This window comes from Gopherus flavomarginatus, chromosome 3 (assembly GCF_025201925.1).
Source record: "Gopherus flavomarginatus isolate rGopFla2 chromosome 3, rGopFla2.mat.asm, whole genome shotgun sequence".
Lineage (NCBI taxonomy): Eukaryota > Metazoa > Chordata > Testudines > Testudinidae > Gopherus > Gopherus flavomarginatus.
Window position 1 is genome coordinate 286,674,900 of NC_066619.1, and position 22,063 is coordinate 286,696,962.

Consider the following 22,063-nt stretch of genomic DNA (forward strand, 5'->3'; position numbering starts at 1 on the left):
CGTCGCACCCCTGAAAGACCGGGTGCCACTTCTGGCATCCCTCCCTGTGCCCCCCTCGGCGCCCCTTGCCCCAGAAGGGGACAGTGGTTTGCTGGTGCCAGGCCAGACAGCCGAGATGGGGGCACAGCCAGTGTTGGGCTGTGTGAGGGGTGGGGGCCTTGGGGCGCTGCAGGGAGCAAGTCCTAGATGGGCCTGTCCTTCTCCCTCCCCACCCCCCGCACCGTGACACTAATGGCTCCAGGCAGGGCCAGGGCCGCCTGATGAGAAGTGATAGGCCGAAGCTGCTGACAAATTGGAGCCATTCATCATGTGGTGACAGGGCCCAGCCGCCCGCACTGCGCTCACTGCTGCCCCTGCGGGGATAGGGGGGCAGGGACCCCCCGTTCCAGCGTACACATGGGGTCTGCAAGGGGGAACCACCTGCCCCAGGGCCCAGAGGCCATCGGCATCAGATGCAGGATTAGAACCCGAGTCCTGTGCTCCAGCCATACGGGGCAGCGGCCCCTCTGCCAGGAATGGGGGAACGGCACAGCATCTCTGTGCCACCCTCTGTCAGATAGAGGGGGGTCCGCTGGGCAGAGCAGGGGTGGGCCTCAGGACTCCTGGGTTCCATTCCTGGCTCTGGGAGGGGAGTGGGGTTGAGTGGATGAGAGCCAGGACTTCTCCCCCAGGCCTGCACTGCTCCCCAGTTTCTCCCACCAGTTGTGACAGGCGTGGGCGTGAGGCACGGGGGACGCTGCTGATTGGGTGTCCAGGCGGCCAGGGCTGTACCAGGACCACTCACCGCCCCCCACGCCCAGCTTAGCACTGGCTGGGGCTGCTGTTCGAAGGGCACTGTGTCCAGGCCAGATGAGGGCCCCCTGCCATGACACACACACACCCCCGTGGCTGGGAGGCTTGGTGTCCCCAGCCCATGCCCATAGCTGAGACACGTGATAGGCATGGGAGTTTGGCTGCATTAGGCCCCAGCTGTAACCCAGCTGCCTGGTTCGGTGTAGCCAGAGTAGGCGGCCCAGGCCAGGGGCCAGGTGTGCCCAGAGAAGGGCAGGCACTACCCCCTCGCCACCTGCCCGTGCCCCAGCAATCCCAGGGCCAGAGCCGCCCGTGCTGGTGATCAGCCTGAGCAGGCAGGTGGCGGGCACAGGCTGCAGCCGGGCCTTCTCCATGGCGGCATTGATCGGACAGAGGTTACAGACGGCCGGCAAACGCGTGGCCGCGATTGCCCGTGCTTAGCTTGACAGCGAGTCAATACTGCGGATCTCAGTGGCGGGGGGGCTGGACGGACGGGTGCTGCCTGCCTCCCCCCCGCGCACGCCATTGCTGCCTGCCAGGGGGCCCTGGGCAAACAGCTGGGAACCAGGCAGGGGGCCAAGGCCTGGCAGACGGCTTCTCAGTGCCTGTCCCCCCCACAGGGGCGGCTCTAGACATTTCGCCACCCCAAGCACGGCGGCATGCCGCGGGGGGCGCTCTGCCGGTCACCAGGAGGGCGGCAGGCGGCTCTGGTGGACCTCCGGCAGGTGTGCCGTCCCAAGCACGGCGGCATGCCACGGGGGGCGCTCTGCCAGTCACCAGGAGGGCAGCAGGTGGCTCTGGTGGACCTCCGGCAGGCGTGCCACCCCAAGCACGGTGGCATGCCACGGGGGGCGCTCTGCCGGTCACCAGGAGGGCGGCAGGCGGCTCTGGTGGACCTCTGGCAGGCGTGCCACCCCAAGCACGGCGGCATGCCGCGGGGGGCGCTCTGCCGCTCACCAAGAGGGAGGCAGGCGGCTCTGGTGGACCTCCGGCAGGCGTGCCGTCCCAAGCACACGCTTGGCTTGCTGGGGCCTGGAGCCGCCCTGCCCCCCCAACACCAGCTTTCCATGGAGGGGCCTGGGCTGGGGCTTATCTCTGTGTGTGTGTGTGCATTGTGTATTGGGGGGTGTGTATCGGGGGTGCTGTGTGTGTTGTATATCAGGGGGTGTGTGTATGTTGCATACCAGTGTGGGTGAGTGTGTGTTGTGTATCCCTGGGTGAATGTGTGTGTTGTATATCAGGGGCGTGTCTGTGTATTAGGGTTGGGTGCATTGTATATCGGTGTGTGTGGTGTGTATCTGAGGATGTATTGTGTATTGGGGTGTGTGTGTTGCATATTGGGGGTATGGATGTGTGTGTGTATTGGGGGTGCTGTATATTGGGGATGAGGGGGAGATGTGTGAATGAGTTGTGTATCATGATGTGAGTGGGTCTGTTGTGTGTTGTGTATCGGGGCAGATGTGTTGTGTATTGGGATGTGAGTGTGTGTGTTGTGTATCAATGTGGGTGGGTGTGTTGTGTATTGGAGGAGGGGTGTATCGAGGGTGCTGTGTATCGGGGTGTGTGTTGTATATCGGGGCATATGTGTTGTGTATCGGGATGTGAGTGTGTGTGTTGTGTACCAGTGCATGTGTGTGTGTTGTATATTGGGGATGTTGGGGGGATGTGAGTGTGTGTGGTGTGTATCAGGGGTGAGAGTGTTGTGTATATGTGTGTATTGTGTATTGGGGTGTGGGTGCTTTATATCGGGTGGGTGGGTGTGTATTGGGGCATGTGTGTTGTGTATCGGGATGTGAGTGTGTGTGTTGTGTATCGAGATGTGAGTGTGTGTATCAGTGTGGGTGGGTGTGTTGTGTATCGGGGATGAGTGTGTTGTATATATGTGTGTGTTATGTATCGGGATGTGAGTGTGTGTGTTGTGTATCAGTGTGGGTGAGTGTGTTGTGTATATGTGTGTGTTGTGTATTGGGGTGTGGGTGCTTTATATTGGGTGGATGGGTATGTATTGGGGCATGTGTGTTGTGTATCGGGATGCAAGTGTGTGTGTTGTATACCAGTGCGTGTGTGTGTGGTGTGTGTGTTGTGTATTGGGGAGGTGTATCCAGGGAAGGGTGCACCCTCTAGTGGCGGACCCCAGTTATGACAGGGCCCAGGTCAGGTTGCTGTCCGGTGTCTGTTTTGGCAGAGGCCTGCAGGGTGGGGGTGACGGGAAGCTGGGGCAGGCGGGGCAGGGGGGGAGAGGGACTGGGGAGAGGAGACAGGGGCCCCCATACCTCCAGCTGTGGCTTTATGGTTGACTCTTGGGGGTAAAATCGTGCCAGATGTGCCCTCTCCTGAGCTCCGTCCTCTCCCCCTGGCTCCAGAGAGAGCCCCCAGTGCCCCGCCCTGCTCATCCTTCATCACCCCTCCTGTCACCCCCCTTACGGCCCCAGGGCTGGGGAGCCAGGTGCATCCGGCTGCCTGCTCTGGGCCCGAGGGACCCAGGGGTCTGCGCTGCACCTGACACGGGGCTTGTCCCCCTGGGATCGAGTACGAGTGTCCACACCTGGCTCACCAGGAGCGGCTGCCGCCCTGCCAGCTCCCCCCACCCACCGGGTTACCGCGCTCGCCCACAGGCGCGCAGGGGGTCCTGCGTCCAGCCACGGCCAATCAACCAGCGCTGGCCCCGATGCCCAGTACAGCACTAGGGGGCGCTGTGCTGCCGGAAGCGGGGAGGGGCTCAGCAGGGGGCGCTCTCCCCAGTCCCCAGCATGGTGCTAGGGGGCTCTGTGCTGTGGGGAGGGGCTCAGCAAGGGGGCGCTCTCCCCAGTCCCCCGCATGGTGCTAGGGGGCTCTGTGCTGTGGGGAGGGGCTCAGCAGGGGGCGCTCTCCCCAGTCCCCACCATGATGCTGGGGGTGCAGTGCTGTGGGGAGGGGCTCAGTAGGGGGCGCTCTCCCTGATCCCAGCATGGTGCTAGGGGGCGCAGTGCTGTGGGGAGGGGCTCAGCAGGGGGCGCTCTCCCTGGTCCCCAGCATGGTGCTAGGGGGCGCAGTGCTGTGGGGAGGGGCTCAGCAGGGGGCGCTCTCCCTGGTCCCCAGCATGGTGCTAGGGGGCTCTGTGCTGTGGGGAGGGGCTCAGCAGGGGGCGCTCTCCCTGGTCCCCAGCATGGTGCTAGGGGGCGCAGTGCTGTGGGGAGGGGTTCAGTAGGGGGCACTCACCCCGGTCCCCAGCATGGTGCTAGGGGGCGCAGTGCTGTGGGGAGGGGCTCAGCAGGGGGCGCTCTCCCTGGTCCCCAGCATGGTGCTAGGGGGCGCAGTGCTGTGGGTGGGGCTCAGTAGGGGGCGCTTTCCCCGGGCTGGCTGTGCGCCAGCACCTCTGGACGTGGCAGGGACGGGACACTCACCCGTGGCTTGTCGTGCTCTCCCCACACGCCACCTTGCAGGGGGCATCCTGGGCACAACCCTGCCTCTGACCCGCCTGGCTAAGCCCCTGCTGAGTGTGGATCGCCTCTGTACCCGCGTGCACTGACCTGCCCAAACAGGGTGCGGTCACAGGGCTCCTCCAGTCTATGGGAGCCGGGCTCCTGGCCGTGCCCTGACGGGCCCCCTGGCACCAGGAGCCCCGTGTCTCTGGCTGGTGGTTGCCAGGTTCTCTGGGAATCCTGCAGTGGGGCCAGCTGGTTCTCCTCCTTCTTGGGGTGTATATTGCCCCGACCAGGGCTCCTCCTTGCCCCCATCCCGGTCCTGGTACCCCTCCCCTTCCTCAGGCCTCCTGGGCATGCCAATGCCTTAGCTGCAACTCCCCGCCCCGAAGGGCGAGATGGGGAGCCGAGCCCAGCCAGTGCACCGGCAGTGCCCGCTGAATCCAGTGTACGCCAGCGGCTCCCGGGGCCTTTAACAGTCCTGCACCCCTCCCCTGGCCGCACTCACCCTAGCAGGGCAGCGCCACCTCCCAGCGGGCTAGGGCGCGGGCAGGGAACAAGGGGCAGGCAGCCCCAGCTGGACCCAGACTCCCCCCTCCCTGGGGGAACAGCCCCTTCTTCAACTCTGCCAGGCGCACGCAGCCCTGGGGAGCACCCACACTCCACATCCAGCCCACACCCCCATCCCTGAGCCCCAGCCATGAGCCGACACCCGGGGCAAACAGGACGTCTTGGATCCCCCGAGAGCTCCCCACACCAGAAGGAGCTGAGGGACAAGAAGCTAGTGTAGGGTTTGGGGGTGAGGATGTTGATGGGCCCCTTTGGGGGTACGCCCACCCTCTGGACACTGCGCTGCAGGTCCGGGAGGTGCATGGAGTGGGTGCGAGCTCATGCCAAGGGCCCCATGTTTCAACTGAACACTGACAAATATGTAGCTGGGATCTGCCTGGCCCCATTAGTGCTGGTAAAACAGGGTTCGGGTGAGGAGGATGTTTGTGGTGTTGAGACTTGGCGGCACTCTTGTGGGTTGCTGCCGGCATTAAGCTCACGTGCTGCCCCTGCATCCCGGCCTGTGCAGTACTATTTGAGCTGCTGTACTGTCAGCCTGTTTGACACTCATACTCCAAAACGTCTGTTAGTCTATAAGGTGCCACAGGACTCTTTGCTGCTCTGTCTGATACTGTAACCCACCAGACGGGAGAGGCAGGAACTGGTGGGAAGTGCTGCTCTCCAACAGCAGGTGTTACTCCTGGCCCACAGGGAAGGGCCAGCGACACTGGGGAGCAGGGTGGGCAGCGGGTTGGGTCACCCCGACCCATTGAAGGTAGAAGCCATGCGGAGCTCGCCTGCCTCACAACCAAGCAGCAGGTCCAGTTCTTGGTCAGCCTGGCCATCTATCACCAGAGGTTTGCAAAGGCGTTTAGTGACATTGTGACCCCAGAACAGACCTTACAAAGAAGGGGAACCGGAGCAGAGGCCTGGGCCCAGGCCTGGGAGAAAGGTTTTGTCTAAAGAGCCAGTTTCAGCCAGCCCTGATCTCAGCAAACCCTTTGCTCCGTGCCCTGATGCTGCTAACACTGGGCTTTCGCAGTGCTCGTGCGGGCTGTGAAAACCTGACCCCACTGCGCAGAGCTAGGCTGGCATGGAGCAGGGGTCCTGTGCCATTGCTGGAGCTGGAAAGCAGCTTCAGCCTCATCTGTGACATAGTGGATGTAAGGGTCGACCAGACCTCTCCCCGCTAGTATGGTGGCCCTGGGCCACAGGGCCCACTGGGGGCTGCCCTGCTGGAGCCTGGCACGGCAGGAGGGGCACATGGAAATAGCCTGTAATGAGGGGAAAGACGGCATAGGATAAGTGAACCTAAAAGCCCTGGCTGGGATGATTTAGTTGGAGCTGGTCCTGCTTTGAGCAGGGGGTTGGACTAGATGCCTCCTGAGGTCCCTTCCAATCCTGATATTCTAGGATTCTATGAACCCTGGGGCGTGTTCAGGAGCGTCGGTGACACCTGGATGTTGGGGGTCGCATCAGGCTGCCCTGCTGGAGCTCAGGAGCATGAGAACCAATCTCAGGACAGGCTGCCAGGAACCAGGGCACACGCCGCACATTGGCTGGGAGATCTGTGCTCAGATTTCACCAACCAGTTACCAAGTGCAAAGTCCTCAGGCCCCGTAACAGCCTGACCATGGAGTCACAACCGTCCCCTTGGGCGCTCCGGTCTGTCTCACCACCCAGCTGAGCTGCCTGTGGGACAGTAACATTCGGGTTCTTGCCAGTGCCCAAGGTCCAGTCACTCTGCCCCGAGTGGTTGCACACCACAGAGAACCCTGTAGCCCAGCTTGTAATAAACTCTCTGTAGATGTGTAAATAGGAAAAGGCGACAAGAGAGTTATTTACAGGGCTAAAGCAGGGAAACTTAGGTCTGGTCTACACTACGTGTTTATACTGAATTTAGCAGCGTTAAACCCATTTAACCCTGCACCCGTCCACACAACAAGGCCCTTTATATCGATATAAAGGGCTCTTAAAACCGGTTTCTGTACTCCTCCCCGACGAGGGGAGTAGCGCTGAAATCGGTATTGCCATGTCGGATTAGGGTTAGTGCGGTCGCAATTCGACGGTATTGGCCTTCGGGAGCTATCCCACAGTGCACCATTGTTACCGCTCTGGACAGCAATCTGGAGTCAGATGCACTGGCCAGGTAGACAGGGAAAGCCCCGCAAACTTTTGAATTTCATTTCCCGTTCGCCCAGCTTGGAGCTCTCACCAGCACAGGTGACCACGCAGAGCTCATCAGCACAGGTAGCAATGCAGTCTTCTAAGAATCGAAAAAGAGCTCCAGCATGGACCGCACGGGAGGTACTGGATCTAATCGCTGTATGGGGAGAGGATTCCGTGCTAACAGAACTCCGTTCCAAAAGACGAAATGAAAAAACATTTGAAAAAATCTCCAAGGCCATGATGCAGAGAGGCCACACCAGGGACTCAGTGCAGTGCAGAGTGAAAGTTAAGGAGCTCAGACAAGCCTACCAGAAAACCAAAGAAGCAAACGGAAGGTCCGGGGCAGGGCCGCAAACATGCCGCTTCTACGCTGAGCTGCATGCAATTCTAGGGGGGTCCGCAACCACTACCCTACCCCTGTCCGTGGATTCCGAGGTGGGGGTAGTAATCGCAGCCATGTCTGAGGATTCTGCGGATGGGGAAGATGAGGAGGAGGAAGAGGAGGACGAGCTTGCAGAGAGCACACAGCACACCGTTCTCCCCAACAGCCAGGAGCTTTTTCTCACCCTGACGGAATTACCCTCCCAGCCCTCCCAAGCCAGTAGCCCAGACAATGAAGCCATGGAAGGGACCTCTGGTGAGTGTACCTTGTAAATATAAGACATGGTTTAAAAGCAAGCGTTTTTTAATGATTAATTTGCCTTGAGGGCTTCGGATGCATTCCAGTACAGTTACTGGAAAAGTCTGTTAATATGTCTGGGGATGGAGCGGAAATCCTCCAGGGACATCTCCATGAAGCTCTCCTGGAGGTACTCCAAAAGCCTTTGCAGAAGGTTTCTGGGCAGCGCTGCTTTATTCCGTCCTCCGTGGTAGAACACTTGACCACACCATGCATGTAGCAAGTAATCTGGTATCATTGCATGACAAAGCCTAGCTGCGTATGGTCCCGGTGATTGCTGGCATTCAAGCAATATCCGTTTTTTATCTCGCTGTGTTATCCTCAGGAGAGTGATATCATTCATGGTAACCTGGTTGAAATTCAGGAATTTAAGTAAGGGGACAGAGATGGCCATTCCTACTGGGCTGTTTGCCTGTGGCTTAAAAGAAATCCTTCCCTGCAGGTAGCCAAGCGGGGGGAACGGGGAGCGGGTGATTGGCGCTGAGCTTTTCTGTGTTTGGCTAGCAGGGATCTTCCCTGCTACCAGCCACGCGGTTGGAGAGGGGAGGAAAGAGGAGTGTTTAGCAGTGATCCTCCATGATACCAGCCACGGGGTGGTTTCTGCTGCTGCACGTTAACAGGAAAGAAGCAGCACTCAACGGGCTTTGCTTGCTGTTTGGGAAAGGAGGGCGCTGGATAGATGAAGGCTGCAGAAGACGAAAGACAATGGCTTACCATGGCCGCATGCAAGCCGAATTCTGCTGCCCAGTCCTGCGTCTGTGATGTGTAACACCAAAGCCGCAGGCACTCAATATTAAGATGCAAAATGCAACCTTGTAGTGAAAACACATGTGCTATGTAAGGTGAATAGTGTTGTTCACTGTGAAAGAGTATGACCATTGTTCTGTAAAATGTATCTTTTTAAATACTCCTCTCCCTTTTTTCCCTCCTTCACGCAGCTGCAAATTTTTCAAGCCTCCCTACTCTGTCCCGAAGGCTATCTCAGATAAGGCAGCAGAAAAAAAAGACGCGAGAAGAAATGTTTTCAGAAATCATGAAAGTGACCCATAATGAAAGAGCTCATCTGAATGAGTGGAAGGACGTGGTAGCAAAGTACAGGAAAGATGCCAGTGACCGTGAGGACAGGAGGGATCAACGTGAGGACAAGAGGGATGAACGTGAGGACAGGAGAGACGCTCGAGATGAGAGGAGAGATGCTCGAGATGAGAGGTGGCGGCAGGAAGATCAGCGGTGGCGGGATGCAACGCTGGGGCTGCTGCGTGATCAAACTGACATGCTCCGGCGTAAGGTGGAGCTTCAGGAACAGCAGCAGGATCACAGAGTGCCGCTGCAGCCCCTGTATAACCACCCTCACCATGTTCCACATCCTCCTCACCCGCCAGACTTGTAAGAACGCGTGGGGGGAGGCTCCATGCACCCTCCCACTCCACCCCAGTGGACAGCCCAACCAAAAGGCTCTCATTATTATGAAATTTTTTAGTGGCCTTTTCCTTCCCTCCTATCCTCCTCCCAAACCACACCCGGGATACCTTGTCAGTTCTCTCCCTCTTTTTATAATTAAGTAATAAAGAATACATGATTTTTAAACGAGAGTGACTTTATTTCCTTAGAAAGCAAGCTGTGATCGAGGGGGGGGGTGGCTTACAGGGAATGAGTCAATCAAGAGGTGCGTGGGGTTCATCAAGGAGAAACAAACACAACAGTCACACCGTACCCTGGCCAGTGATGAAACTGGTTTTCAAAGCTTCTCTGACGCGCACTGCTTCCTGGTGTGCTCTTCTAATTGCCCTGGTGTCTGGCTGTGCCTAATCAGCGGCCAGGTGATATGTCTCAGCCTCCCACCCCGCCATAAAGGTCTCCCCCTTACTCTCACAGAGATTGTGGAGCACACAGCAAGCAGCAATAACAATGGGGACATTGGTTTGGCTGAGGTCTGAGCGAGTCAGTAATGTGCGCCAGCGTGCCTTTAAACGGCCAAATGCACATTCTACCACCATCCTGCACTTGCTCAGCCTGTAGTTGAACAACTCTTGACTATAGTCCAGGCTGCCTGTGTATGGCTTCATGAGCCATGGCATCAAGGGGTAGGCTGGGTCCCCCAGGATAACTACAGACATTTTGACATCCCCAACTGTTATTTTCTGGTTTGGGATGTAATTCCCTTGCTGCAGCCCTTTAAACAGAGCAGTGTTCCTGAAGACGCGAGCATCGTGAACCCTTCCTGGCCATCTCATGTGGATGTTGGTGAAACGTCCCTTGTGATCCACCAGTGCTTGCAGCACCATGGAAAAGTACCCCTTGCGGTTTATGTAGTGGGTGCCCTGGTGCTCCGGTGCCAAGATAGGGTATGGGTTCCATCTATCGCCCCACCACAGTTAGGGAATCCCATTGCAGCAAAGCCATCCACTATGACCTGCACATTTCCCAGAGTCACAACCTGTCGTAGCAGCAGCTTAGTGATTGCTTTGGCTACTTGCATCACAGCAGCCTCCACAGTAGATTTTCCCACTCCAAATTGATTCCCGACTGACCGGTATCTGTCTGGCGTTGCAAGCTTCCAGAGGGCTATTGCCACTTGCTTCTCAACTGTGAGGGCTGCTCTCATCTTGGTATTCTGGCGTTTCAGGGCAGGGGAAAGCAAGTCACAAAGTTCCATGAAAGTGCCCTTATGCATGCGAAAGTTTCGCAGCTGCTGCGAATCATCCCACACCTGCAAAACTATGCGGTCCCACCAGTCTGTGCTTGTTTCCCGGGCCCAAAATCGGTGTTCAATGGCTAGAACCTGCCCTATTACCAGCAGGATCTCCAAAGTGCAGGGGCCCATGGTTTGAGAGAATTCTGTGTCCATGTCCTCATCACTCTCGTCGCCGCTCTGCCGTAGCCACCGCCTCCTCGCCTGGCTTTGCAGGTCCCAGTTCAGCATTGACTGCACGAGAATGTGCGAGGTGTTTAAAACATCCCTGATTGCTGTCTTGAGCTCAGCAGGATCCATGCTTGTCGTAGAATGGCGTCTGCACAGTTCACCCAGGAAAAAAGGTGTGAAACAGTTGGCTGCTGCTGCTTTCCCAGAGGGATGGGTGAGGCTGTACCCAGAAGCACCAGTGGCAATGTTTTTTGCCCCATCAGGCACTGGGGTCTCAATCCAGCATTCCAATGGGCGGGGGAGACTGCGGGAACTATGAGATAGCTACCCACAGTGCAACGCTCAGGAAATCGACACTAGCCTCAGTACATGGATGCACACCGCCGAATTACTGTGCTTAGTGTGGCCGCGTGCACTTGACTTTATACAATCTGTTTTAAAAAACTGGTTTCTGTAAAATCAGAATAATCCCGTAGTGTAGACATACCCACAGATACACGCGTGAGGTGCAGACTTAAGCTTCAAAGGTCAGAGACGCTTCTATACTTAGCAAGGCTCTATATGTCCTTAGGGCTAACCCAGGCTGAGCACCGGGGATCTCTTGCTTATGCCTGGAAAATCTTGCCCCCCCGAGTCCGAGCTGTGTAGAGATCCAGTCCTTCTTCTTAGGGGTTTTTATCCCCCTCTCCATGTGCTCTGACCTGTGAACTCAGCCAGCGGGAGGAATCCGCTTGCAGGGCTTCTGTCGGGCAGGACACAGCACCTGTTGGAGACCAGCACTTCCCCCACTAATGTGCCTCTCCTGTCGGGTGAGTTACGCAGCCACAGGCGCCATTGAGAGGCGATAGGAGAACTCGCTTTCTGCAGAGTGTTACCAGCCTGAGGAGGCCAGGTGGAGCCCCCGCCGACCGCCTCTGAGCCCCCTTTCTCCCTCCAGGAAGTCCTGCTGAAGAGGGCGGCAGACCTGGTGGAGGCCCTGTACGGGATGCCACACAATAACCAGGTACCGCAGAACTGGCGCCCAGCTGGACTGGCTGGGACGAGGCGGGTGGGAGAATGTCCCGTCTGCCTGCCTGTCACCAGGGCATCAGACCCCCTTCCTGGGCATTGGCCCAGCCGGTGCTGCCTGACCTGGCCTGGGGACCAAAGCCTGTGATGACGCGACAGCCCCACCCTGGCACTCAGGCAGGAGACGGGACACGGGTCCTGCCACTGCCTGGCCAGAGCCTGGTGCCTGGGAAGGCTGGGAGCAGTGACAGTCTCCTGCCAGAGGGACGTGTCCCGTCTGCCCCGTGACCCTCACTCCGTGACTGGCTCCTGCCCCAGAGCACGAGCTGGGACCCAGAGGGGCCATGTGGTGTCAGCGCCCGCGTCCCAGAGCCCAGTCTGGCACCGGCAGACAGAGATTGGGTCAGATAACACCCCGTGCACAGCCCTACCCCCTCCGTGCCCTACTACCCCCACCCCTGTACTGCCCCATCCATCTCCCTCCTCTCCCTGCCCCCCACTACCCCTCCATGCCCTCCCATCACCCCCTTCACTGCCCCGTCCATCCCCTTCCTCTCCCTGCCCCCCCACACCCCTCCATGCCCTCCCATCTCCCCCTTCACTGCCCCATCCATCCCCCTCCTCTCCCTGCCCCCCACACCCCTCCATGCCCTCCCATCACCCCCTTCACTGCCCCGTCCATCCCCTTCCTCTCCCTGCCCCCCACACCCCTCCATGCCCTCCCATCACCCCCTTCACTGTCCCATCCATCCCCCTCCTCTCCCTGCCCCCCACACCCGTCCATGCCCTCCCAACCCTTCACCGTCCCATCTGTCCCCCTTAGATCCCTGCCCCCTCACACCCCATCCATGTCCTGCCACCCCTTCACCACCCCATCCATTGCCTTCCACTCCCTGCCCCCTTCCTGCCCCCCTTCACTGCCCCGTCCATCCCCTTCCTCTTCCAGCCCCCCCACACCTCTCCATGCCCTCCCATCACCCCCTTCACTGCCCTGTCCATCCCCCTCCTCTCCCTGCCCCCCACTACCCCTCCCTGCCCTCCCATCGCCCCATTCACTGCCCCATCCATCCCCCTCCACTCCCTGCCCCCTCCCCCCACACCTCCCCCATGACCTCCTACCCCTTCACCATCCCATCCGTCCTCCTTAGATCCCTGCCCCCCCACATCCCCTCCATGTCCTGCCACCCCTTCACCACTCCATCCATTGCCCTCTACTCCCTGCTCCCTTCCTGCCCCCCTTCACTGCCCCATCTGTCTCCCTCCACTCCCTGCCCCGCCCTCTCCCCTCACCACCTCCCTGCCCTCCCATCGCCCCATTCACTGCCCCATCCATCCCTCTCCTCTCCTTGCCCCCTTCCTGCCCCCTTCACTGCCCTGTCTGTCCCCCTCCACTCCCTGTCCCCCTCTCCCCACACACCCTTCACCCTCCCGTCCATCCCCCTCCACTCCCTGTCCCCTCCCTCTCTCTCACACCCCCTCTATGCCCTTCCATCCCCCCATTCACTGCCCCATCCATCCCCCTCCACTGTGTGCCCCCATCCCCCTGCCACCTCTGTTCCCTGCCCCCCGTTCTGCCCCCCTTGGGGAAGGCAGGGGCGGTGGAGCTGGCTGGGCCCAGCCCCACATCTGCTTCACATCAGGAATTCCAGGGCCATTGAGTAAGGTGCTCCGGGAGCTGCCTCTGCCCACCCGCATACGGGGGCTGCCACTTCCCCTGGCCCCCGCCCTGCTCTGCTGCCTGCCCCCTGGGCGGACGTTGCTCCAGCCCAGCCGACGAACCCCCAGGAACCCCCGCGGGTCTCAGCTCCCTGCACCCGGGACTCTGGCTATGTTAAGCCCCTTTGGTGCCAAGCCCGTCCCAGGCCTGCATGACACAAGTTTGGGAGCCCTCAGCCCTCATCCTCTCCGGCCAGCAGGAAGGGTCTGAACGGGCTGGGGGGGGTGGGCCCCTCGGGCCTGGCTGCCTTGCCCGGCCACGCTGGTGCCTGGCCCGGGCGAGTGGCCGGGGGTGACGGGCAGCTCCTGTCTCTGCAGGACGTCATCCTGAAGCGAGCGGCAGACATCGCCGAGGCCCTGTACAGCGTCCCGCGCACCCCCAGCCAGCTGGCATCGCTGGCCGGGAACCACGCCCACGCCGGCATGCTGGGTGGCAACTCCTTTGGGAGCCAGCTGGCCATCAACATCAGCGACTCAGCCCCGGGCACCGAGCAAGGTGTGTGCGAGGGGCAGCGCTCACCCTCTGGCAAAGCCCCGAGCCGTGGGGGGGCAGCGCTCACCCTGTGGCAAGGCCCCGAGCCGTGGGGGGGGCAGCGCTCGCCCTGTGGCAAAGCCCCCGAGCCGTGGGGGGGGGAGCGCTCGCCCTATGGCAAGGCCCCGAGCCGTGTGGGGGGCAGCGCTCGCCCTGTGGCAAAGCCCCGAGCCGTGGGGGGGCAGCGCTCGCCCTATGGCAAAGCCCCGAGCCGTGTGGGGGGCAGCGCTCACCCTATGGCAAGGCCCCAAGCCGCGGGGCCCTAGGGCTGTGAGTACCAGGGGCAGGGGCTCTCCAGCCTGTACTCACCGGGCAGCGCTCTGGGTCTTGGGCGGCACTGAAGGACCCACCGCTGAAGACCCGGAGTGAGTGAAGGCCCCGCCACCGAAGTGCCGCTGAAGACCCGGAGCGCCGCCTGGTGAGTACAAGTGCCGCAGTGGATGGCGCCTTTTTTTACGTCCACCCCGCCGTTCAGGGTAAAAATTAAAAGGTGCCAAAAATAAAAAGGTGCCACTTATGCACAGTGGGAGAGCGGCTGCTCCCCCTGCTCCCCCCCAGCTACGCTACTGCCTTGGGGATGCGAGCGTCCTGGGGAGAGAGGAGCCTTTGGCAGTCTGGGGCACCGTGCTGGCAGAGGAGCCTCGCTGGCTCTTGGCGGGGAAAGCTCCCGATGCGCTCGCAGCAGCAACATCAGTGCCAGAGGAGATTGCGCCTGAGTGGCTGTTCCACAGCCGCCGCACCCTCCCCAGAGGTGGCTGCACTGCAGTGCTGAGGTGCGTGGCCCTCGGCCTGATGCTCTGTGCAAAGGGCTGTTTGTGTCACACCAGGGGGTGGGGGTCCAGCAGACTGGGCAGCGAGGGGGCAGGTTCTGTGCCAGGTCTGTGGGTGGCCGAGAGCTGCACAGTGATTTGGGCAGACGGGACGGTTGTGCTGCTGCTTGGAGCCTGTCAGACTGAGCCGGCGCCCTCAGTGAGGCCACCCCCCAGGAACGCAGGGCACGGTCCAGCCCCCAGAGCATCGCGCTGCCTGTTCGGACCAGCCCAGCCCTCGGTGCCACCAGCTGGTCCTGGGGAGCGAGTGGGTCCCCCCCAGCCTGGGCAGGGCCCTAGAGACTCTGCAGAGCCCCTGCCTGGCCCTGGTCCTGCCAGCTGCCCTCGGGGCTGGGGCTCTGGTGCAGGGGGTGGTCTGAGGTGAACCCGGGTCAGGGAGGTGAGAGAACTAGGGGTGGGGGGGGTCTGGTGCCATGTCCTACCCAGGGAGCGCACTCCCATAATGCACCTGGCCGGGGGGTGTTCCTTCCTTCCCTGTGACCAGGTAGCGGGGTCGGTGGGAGCAGCCCCCCCCCCAGCCATCCTGCCAACACTGCCCCTTGTTGCCCGCAGGTTATGCCCGCAACACGAGCAGCGTCTCGCCGCGAGGCTACGTGCCCAGCTCCACCCCGCAGCAGAGCGGCTACAACACCATCACGTCCAGCATGAACGGCTACGGGGGGGCGGCCATGACCGGCCTCGGGGTGCCCGGCTCCCCCAGCTTCCTCAACGGCTCCACCGCCAACTCCCCCTATGCCAGTGAGTCGCAGAAGGGCACAGGCAGGCACTGCCAACCTGTGCAGGGGGAACCTCCTGCCGTGCGGCCATGGGGGCTGTATGGGGGGCTCCCTGGGCAAGGGTGACTCCACCCAGAGCCCCTTACCCCCCAGCTCCGTGACCAGAGAGTGCAGATGGGCGCTGGACCCACAGTTTGTCCTGTAACCCCATTGGAATGGCTCCCTTCTGCGGGGGGGGGGGGAGGTCCCATGTCACCAGGGCCCCTTGCCCAATACAGCCCTGACCCACAGCATCACGGAGCCCCCAACCCTGCCCAGCACCCGGCCCCTCTGCTCAGCCTGCCCTGCTGTGTGCCAGGGGCCCCTGCTGTGCACATGCTCTCAGGGTCTTCCTCGCATGACGCCACTATACGTCCTGTGCTGGGTGGGGCAGGGTGTGCCCCTCATGACCCCCAGCACTGGGTGGTGGCAGGGTGTGCCCCCCCCATCATCCCCCAGCACTGGGTGGTGGCAGGGTGTGCCCCCCCCATCATCCCCCAGCACTGGGTGATGGCAGGGTGTGCTCCCTCCATCATCCCCCAGCGCTGGGTGGTGGCAGGGTATGCCCCCCCATGACCCCCAGCACTGGGTGATGGCAGGGTGTGCCCCCCCCATCATCCCCCAGCACTGGGTGGTGGCAGGGTGTGCCCCCCCATGACCCGCCAGTGCTGGGTGGTGGCAGGGTGTGCCCCCACCATGACCCCCCAGTGCTGGGTGTCCCCCCCCTTGGAGTTTCTGGTGCTGGGTAGGGCAGGGGGGGCCCCCCAGAGTCCCCTGCCCAGCCCCCCCGACCACATCCTGAACCCGACTGCTCCCCAGGCCCCTGCCACCCTGTCTGACTGTCTCCTCTGCTCGCTGCAGTCATGCCCTCCAGCCCCCCGCTGGGCACCTCCTCCATCACTCTCCCATCCGGCGCCAGCTCCTCCACCCCCGCCGGCGTCTTCTCCTTCTCCCCGGTCAACATGATCTCCGCCGTCAAGCAGAAGAGCGCCTTCGCCCCCGTGGTGCGGCCGCCCACCTCCCCCACCCCCACCTGCACCAGCACCAACGGGAATGGCCTGCAGGGTGAGTCAGCTGCACCCTGGGGGCTGGGAGGCCGTGTGAGTCGCCGTGCGCCCCCTCTGCATCCGTGGGCAGCGGGGGCCCAGCAGGGCCTTGGCCTGGATTCCCACAGGGGGCTGATGGACTGGCACAGCTAGGAATTCACCCAGGGGCTGCCCTGCCCGCCAAGGTGCCGAACTCCTCTCCCTCCCACTCTGCTCCCAGCCCTGGAGCCAAGCAGGGAGCCAGGCCAGGCCCGGGTCCATCTCTCCCCCTCGCTTTTTGCCTGCACTTTTTTTAGAGGCATCTAAGTCCTTCCTCACTCTCCTGCCCTGCGGCAGCCAGTCCCACAGGTTAACAGTGCACCACTCCTGCTTGCTGTAGCACGCATTCCCTTTGGCTCACATGGCGTTCCCGCTGCTCCTGCCTTGGGGCACCTCCTCGCAAGCGCCGGCACCTTCTTGGGACCAAGATGGGAGGCCTGACTCTGGCCAGAGACCGGGCGGAGCAGACCCCGCTATGGCTGGGCGGGGATCCCAAACAGTGTCCAGGTGGAGTGGATCCCAGCTTGGCCGGGTGGGGAGCCCCTGCAGAGATCGGGCAGAGCGGATCCCGCCGTGGCTGGGTGGGGATTCCTTGCAGAGATCGGGCAGAGCGGATCCCGCCGTGGCTGGGTGGGGATTCCCTGCAGAGATCGGGCAGAGCGGATCCCACCATGGCTGGGTGGGGATCCTCTGCAGAGATCAGGCAGAGCGGACCCCGCTGTGGCTGGGTGGGGATCCCTTGCAGAGATGGGGCGGAGCAGACCCTGCTATGGCTGGGTGGGGATCCCCTGCAGAGATGGGGCGCAGACCCCACTGTGGCTGGGTGGGGATCCCCTGCAGAGATGGGGCAGAGCGAACCCTGCTATGGCTGGGTGGGGATCCCCTGCAGAGATGGGGCGCAGACCCCGCCATGGCCAGGTGAGGATCCCCTGCAGAGATGGGGCACAGACCCCGCCATGGCCAGGTGAGGATCCCCTGCAGAGATGGGGCACAGACCCCGCCATGGCCAGGTGAGGATCCCCTGCAGAGATGGGGCACAGACCCCGCCATGGCCAGGTGGGGATCCCCTGCAGAGATGGGGCGCAGACCCCACCGTGGCCAGGTGGGGATCCCCTGCAGAGATGAGGCACAGACCCCACCGTGGCCAGGTGGGGATCCCCTGCAGAGATGGGGCGCAGACCCCGCTGTGGCCGGGCAGGGATCCCCTGCAGAGATGGGGCGGAGCAGACCCCGCCGTGGCAGGATGGGATTTCATGCAGGGGCATGTAATTCCTGGGGGCCGGGCGCAGATTGGCCAGTAGGCTGGGGGGGTAAAGTGGCCGTGCTGGCTCCAGCTCCCCCCCTTGATTCTCTCTCGCCCTCCCTCCTGCGCTGACACTTTCCCTCTTTTTCCCTCTCTGCTGCGCTTCGCTCCGCTGCCCAGACCAGTCTTTCGAGGACTCCGACAAGTTTCACCCCCCAGCTCGGTCACTCCAAGGACTGGCCTATTCCTAAACACAGTACGTCTCTCCACGGCTCCCCTGCCCCTGCGTGAGGACGGGGCCGTCCCGCCAGGGCTCTGGGCAGGTCCCCTGCTCCTTGTGGGGGCAGGAAGCTTTCGCATTGCAAGCCGGGCCGGGTGGGACCCAGGCTCGCCCAGGGGCCTCTCCCCATCGCTGACGGGAGGGGCCCGGTCGGGTGACTAGGGCGACTGCCAGGGCTGGTGCAACCATTTAGGCAAACGAGGCAGCCGCCTAGGGCACCGAGTGCTTGGGGGAGCCTAAAAGCCCGCTCAGGCGAGGCGGTGGAGTGGAGGTGAGCTGGGGGGGGGGGCGCGCGGGGAGGGCTGCCCGCAGTACCGGGGGAGGGAGGCGCACGGGAACCGCCCCCCCGCCCCAGCTCACCTCCGCTGAGCACACAGCCCAGCTCTAAGTCTCCTCCAGTCAGCGCCGCACGCCTGGGCGGGGGGAGAATCAGAGCGACGCCGGCGCGCTCAGCGGAGGAGGCAGAGCCGAGGTGAGCTGGGGCGGGCTCCCCAGGCAGGGTTAGCTGCCGCGGGGGGTGGGGGGAGGTCTCCCCAGGCAGGACTAGGTTCCACGGGGGAGAGTCTCCCTGGGCGGGGTTAGTTGCCGTGGGGAGACGGGGGGGGAGAGGGGTTAGCTGTCGCAGTGGGGGGGGTAGCTGCTGTGGGGGGGGAGCTCCCCGGGTGGGGGGCTGAGTTAGCTGCTGTGTGGGGGCAGGTTTAGCTGTGTGGGGGGTGCAAGGTGGAACTTCCTTGCACCGGCCCTGGGCTCTGAGAGCCTGTGACTGCCCCAGGCCGCCGGTCTGCACTGCCTGGGCACCCCACAGCGCAGCATCCCCTGAGCTGGGCCGGACACGCCGGGCTGAGACTCTGCTGGGGCTGGCCCTGCCCGTGGGGCTGGGAAGGTGGCAGGACGTCCCGGGGCAGCAGGGCCAGGCCCCAGCGAGTCCTTGGTTCCTGGCCCTGCCCAGCACTCTGAAGGGGTGAGACGCTCAGGACGGCTGCTGGGCATCCTGGCGCTCCTGCCTGCCTCTCTCCATGCACTGGCGTGCAGCGCTGAGCTACAAGCCCCCCGGGTGGGAGAGGGCAGCGGGACGCTGTTGTGGGAGGTTCCCAGGTGCCCGGCTTTGCCACCGCCCCCCCCCCCAGCTCCGTTCTTCTCCCCCACACGATGCCCTGCCAGTGGGGCTAGCACTTCCCGCTCTCCTCGGCTGCATGCAGCACCCGAATGCTTCGCCCCCTCCCGTGGCCCCTGCACCAGGGACGCCAGCCAACACCTTCTCCTTCTCTTGCAGCTCTGTCGGGTCTCATTGTGCCACCCATGTGACCCAGGACTGGACCAGGACCAGAGGGAGCAGACCACACACGGGGACCGAACCTCACCATTGACTCTGGGGCCCCCAGGGGCTGCAGGGGGGCTCGTGCCCACAGCTCCCCCGCTCCAAAGGACGCTGCTGCTGTGGCGGCTTGGTGGGAAGGCAGGCTGTGGCTGAAGGGGAAGCCGTGCCCTCTAGCCAGGGGCAGTTCTCCTGCCAAGCTCCCCCCAGGACCTGGCTGCACGGACCGCAGGCTGGGTCCCTCCACGGGGTTGTGCAAAGGAGTGGGGTCTGGCTGGGGGCAGGGGGTCTCTGATTGCACCTTGCCCTCCTTCTTGCGGGGGGCTCCCCCCGGCTGCCCCAGCCTGGCACAGGAATGCCGATCCCAGCCGCCCCAGGTGGAGAGATCCCGGTAACACCCCCACCCCCCAGCGGCACGAGGCTAGATAAGGGGCACTGCTGTGGGGGGAAGGGCCCCTGCTGGGGACCTCTGCCCCATGGCTCTGCTTTGGGGCTTGAGACGGGAGCTCAGAGAGGGCAGCAGCCCAAGCACAGGTTCTGGGGCCAGGACTCTTGGGTTCTGATCCCGGCTCTGCCCGACTCCCGCTGTAGCCTTGGCGACGTGCTGCCCTTCTTCGGCCCTGTCTGGAAAGGGGGTGGGCAGGGGGTCGAGGGTGATGTAGTGGCTGGGCCGGATTCTGGTCCCTGGAGCGCTGGCACCACCAGGGCTGACCAGAGCCTGGCCCAGCTCGGGGGGCCCTGGGGTGACAGCCCCCTGCGGGAGCTGACAACGTGTCCTGCACCCCCCAGCATCTGAACTAGCTGCCCAGGGTCCAGGGAATCCCAGAGACCTGGAGGTGAGAACTGACCATTCCCACAGTAACCAAACTTTGTTATTTTAACGTCAAAACCCCAAAGCCCAGCTCAGGGCCGGGCTGGAGTTTGGGGGCAGAGGGTCAGGGCTATTCGTGCCTTTCGCCCTGGCCGGGCCCCTTCTCCTACATGCTGGGCAAACCCTGGGCAGAGTCGCTCCTGGCTCACTCACTTGGTTTCCCTCTTGCCTGGCCCCGCATCTCTGGAAGGGTCACCTGAGCAGGGGGCAGGGGCAACACGGGAGGGGCGCACGGCACAGACCCCGGCACAACCCAGAGCCCGCAGTGTTCAGAGCCCGGGGCAAGAACCGCAGCTGCTGGGTTGGCAGTGCACGCCCCCGCCCCTCCCTTCCCAGCTCGGCTCGTGGGCTGGACGCTCAGCACCGGGACGTTCCCAAATGTTCCCAGCCAGCTGTGGAGCCGCCCACCCCCAGACCCCCCACAGGCCGCTGGGTCCACGGCAGCCAGCACCAGACGCTGGCGTCCCCAGTGCGGAACAGCCTCATAAGCCCAGGCCTCTGCGCTGGGCGGGGTTGTTTGGTGTGGAGCTCGGCCAGGCCTGGCCGGGCCAAGCAGAGGAGGAACCGGAGCCCAGGCCAGCTGCTGCTTTGCTCTCCCAGGGCCGCCTCTAACGCCCACCGGGGTCCCTGGGCCCCCTGGGCCGGGGTCCGGCCTCTGCCCTTCCCCTGGCCCGGGGCAGGAATTAACAAAGCGTGAGAGGCCCAGGCCAGCTCCACCGAAAGGCAGCACCTGAGGCCGCACGCACGGCCCTGCCGCGCTGGGAGAAACGCGGGGTAAAAACCCAGCGCTGGCCTGTTCCTTTCGGCTCCGGTTTCACCCCGCTGAGCCAGGCCCCTGGGCGCAGACCCGAGCCAGAGCTGACAGCTTTGAGATGTACTAAACCCCCCCAGCACCAGCCCCACGCCCGGGGGCAGGATGGGTTTAGGGCTCGTTCGCCCCGGGCGGCAGCGTGGGGCCCAGACTGTGTAAATAACGAAAGGGGAAGGCCCTGGCGCCGGCTGGGCCCCCGGCTTCTCCGTGTGGCTCGTTGCCAGGCGAGCGCCTCCCCCACGCTGAGGTTTTCACTCTGTCCGTCCTGTGTCTGTGAAGCCTGTACAGTAGCCCTGGCGCTACCCTCATGCACTGTGTAGCTGTAAGCACATGTAAAGGAATATTAGCCTCGTTACCCCCGCTAGGCGCTGGGGCTGGAATATACTGCCTGACGCTGCCTTCCCAGGGTCTCCGTGTGCCCCTCTCTGCCCCACGCCGGGCCAGGGAAGCCCCAGAGGCCCAGCTTTGCCCAGCCGCCCTCCCCACTGGGGCTTGCTCGGCACCAGAGCCTCAGGGCTGGCTCAGCGCTTGGTTACCCTGGTGGCAATCCAGAGCCACCGCTGGTGGTGGATTTGCACCCACGTGGCTCCCCGCATTCCTGGGGGTCAGAGAGCTGCTGGGGGGGGGAAGGGGGGCTATGGCCATGGACTCCCAGCTGCAAAACTTGTCCTCAGGGCAGAGATCCAAAGGCCAGAAAGGGCACCCAGCCAGGCTGCCCTCCTGCCTAGCCCTGGGCAGTGCCCCCTGACCCGCCCATAACGGCTGGTGAAGCCCAAGGCACTTTGTAGCCATACGTCCCATCATGAGTCTTGACACCAAGTATGGGAGCCTCCCTGTGCCCCTTCGAGAGTGCTTCCAGGGCCTGCACCCCCTGCCCCACCTGCCTGCCCCACCTCGCACCGGCTCCCTGCAGCACCACCCCCCCACCCGCCCCACCTCGCTCCGGCTCCCCACAGCTGCACCCCCCCGCCACCACCTGCCCGCATCACCTCGCACCAGCTCCCCGCGGCAGTGCCCCCCACCGCCACCCACCCACACCACCTCGCGCCGGCACCCCGCGGCACTGCCCCCCCCCGCCCGCACCACCTCATGCCGGCTCCCCGCGGCAGCGCCTCTCGCCACCACCTGCCCACACCACCTCGCGCCGGCACCCCGCGGCACTGC

The 22,063-nt window shown here is 62.9% G+C and overlaps 1 protein-coding gene across 2 annotated transcripts in view; it reads left to right on the plus strand.

Annotated features, from left to right (window-relative positions):
* Positions 1–21,302, plus strand: part of EBF4 (EBF family member 4) — a 110,220-nt gene extending 88,918 nt beyond the window's left edge. Inside the window, exons 11-16 of one of the 2 annotated variants that reach the window (XM_050944908.1) lie at positions 11,391–11,456; positions 13,496–13,673; positions 15,092–15,277; positions 16,156–16,359; positions 17,808–17,878; positions 19,176–21,302. In XM_050944908.1, the coding sequence (XP_050800865.1) occupies positions 11,391–11,456; positions 13,496–13,673; positions 15,092–15,277; positions 16,156–16,359; positions 17,808–17,878; positions 19,176–19,373 (903 nt within the window). In that variant the 3' untranslated portion in view covers positions 19,374–21,302. The remainder of the gene's footprint in view (positions 1–11,390; positions 11,457–13,495; positions 13,674–15,091; positions 15,278–16,155; positions 16,360–17,807; positions 17,879–19,175) is intronic. The other variant, XM_050944909.1, reaches the window with a different exon arrangement.
* The last annotated feature ends 761 nt before the right edge of the window (positions 21,303–22,063 follow it).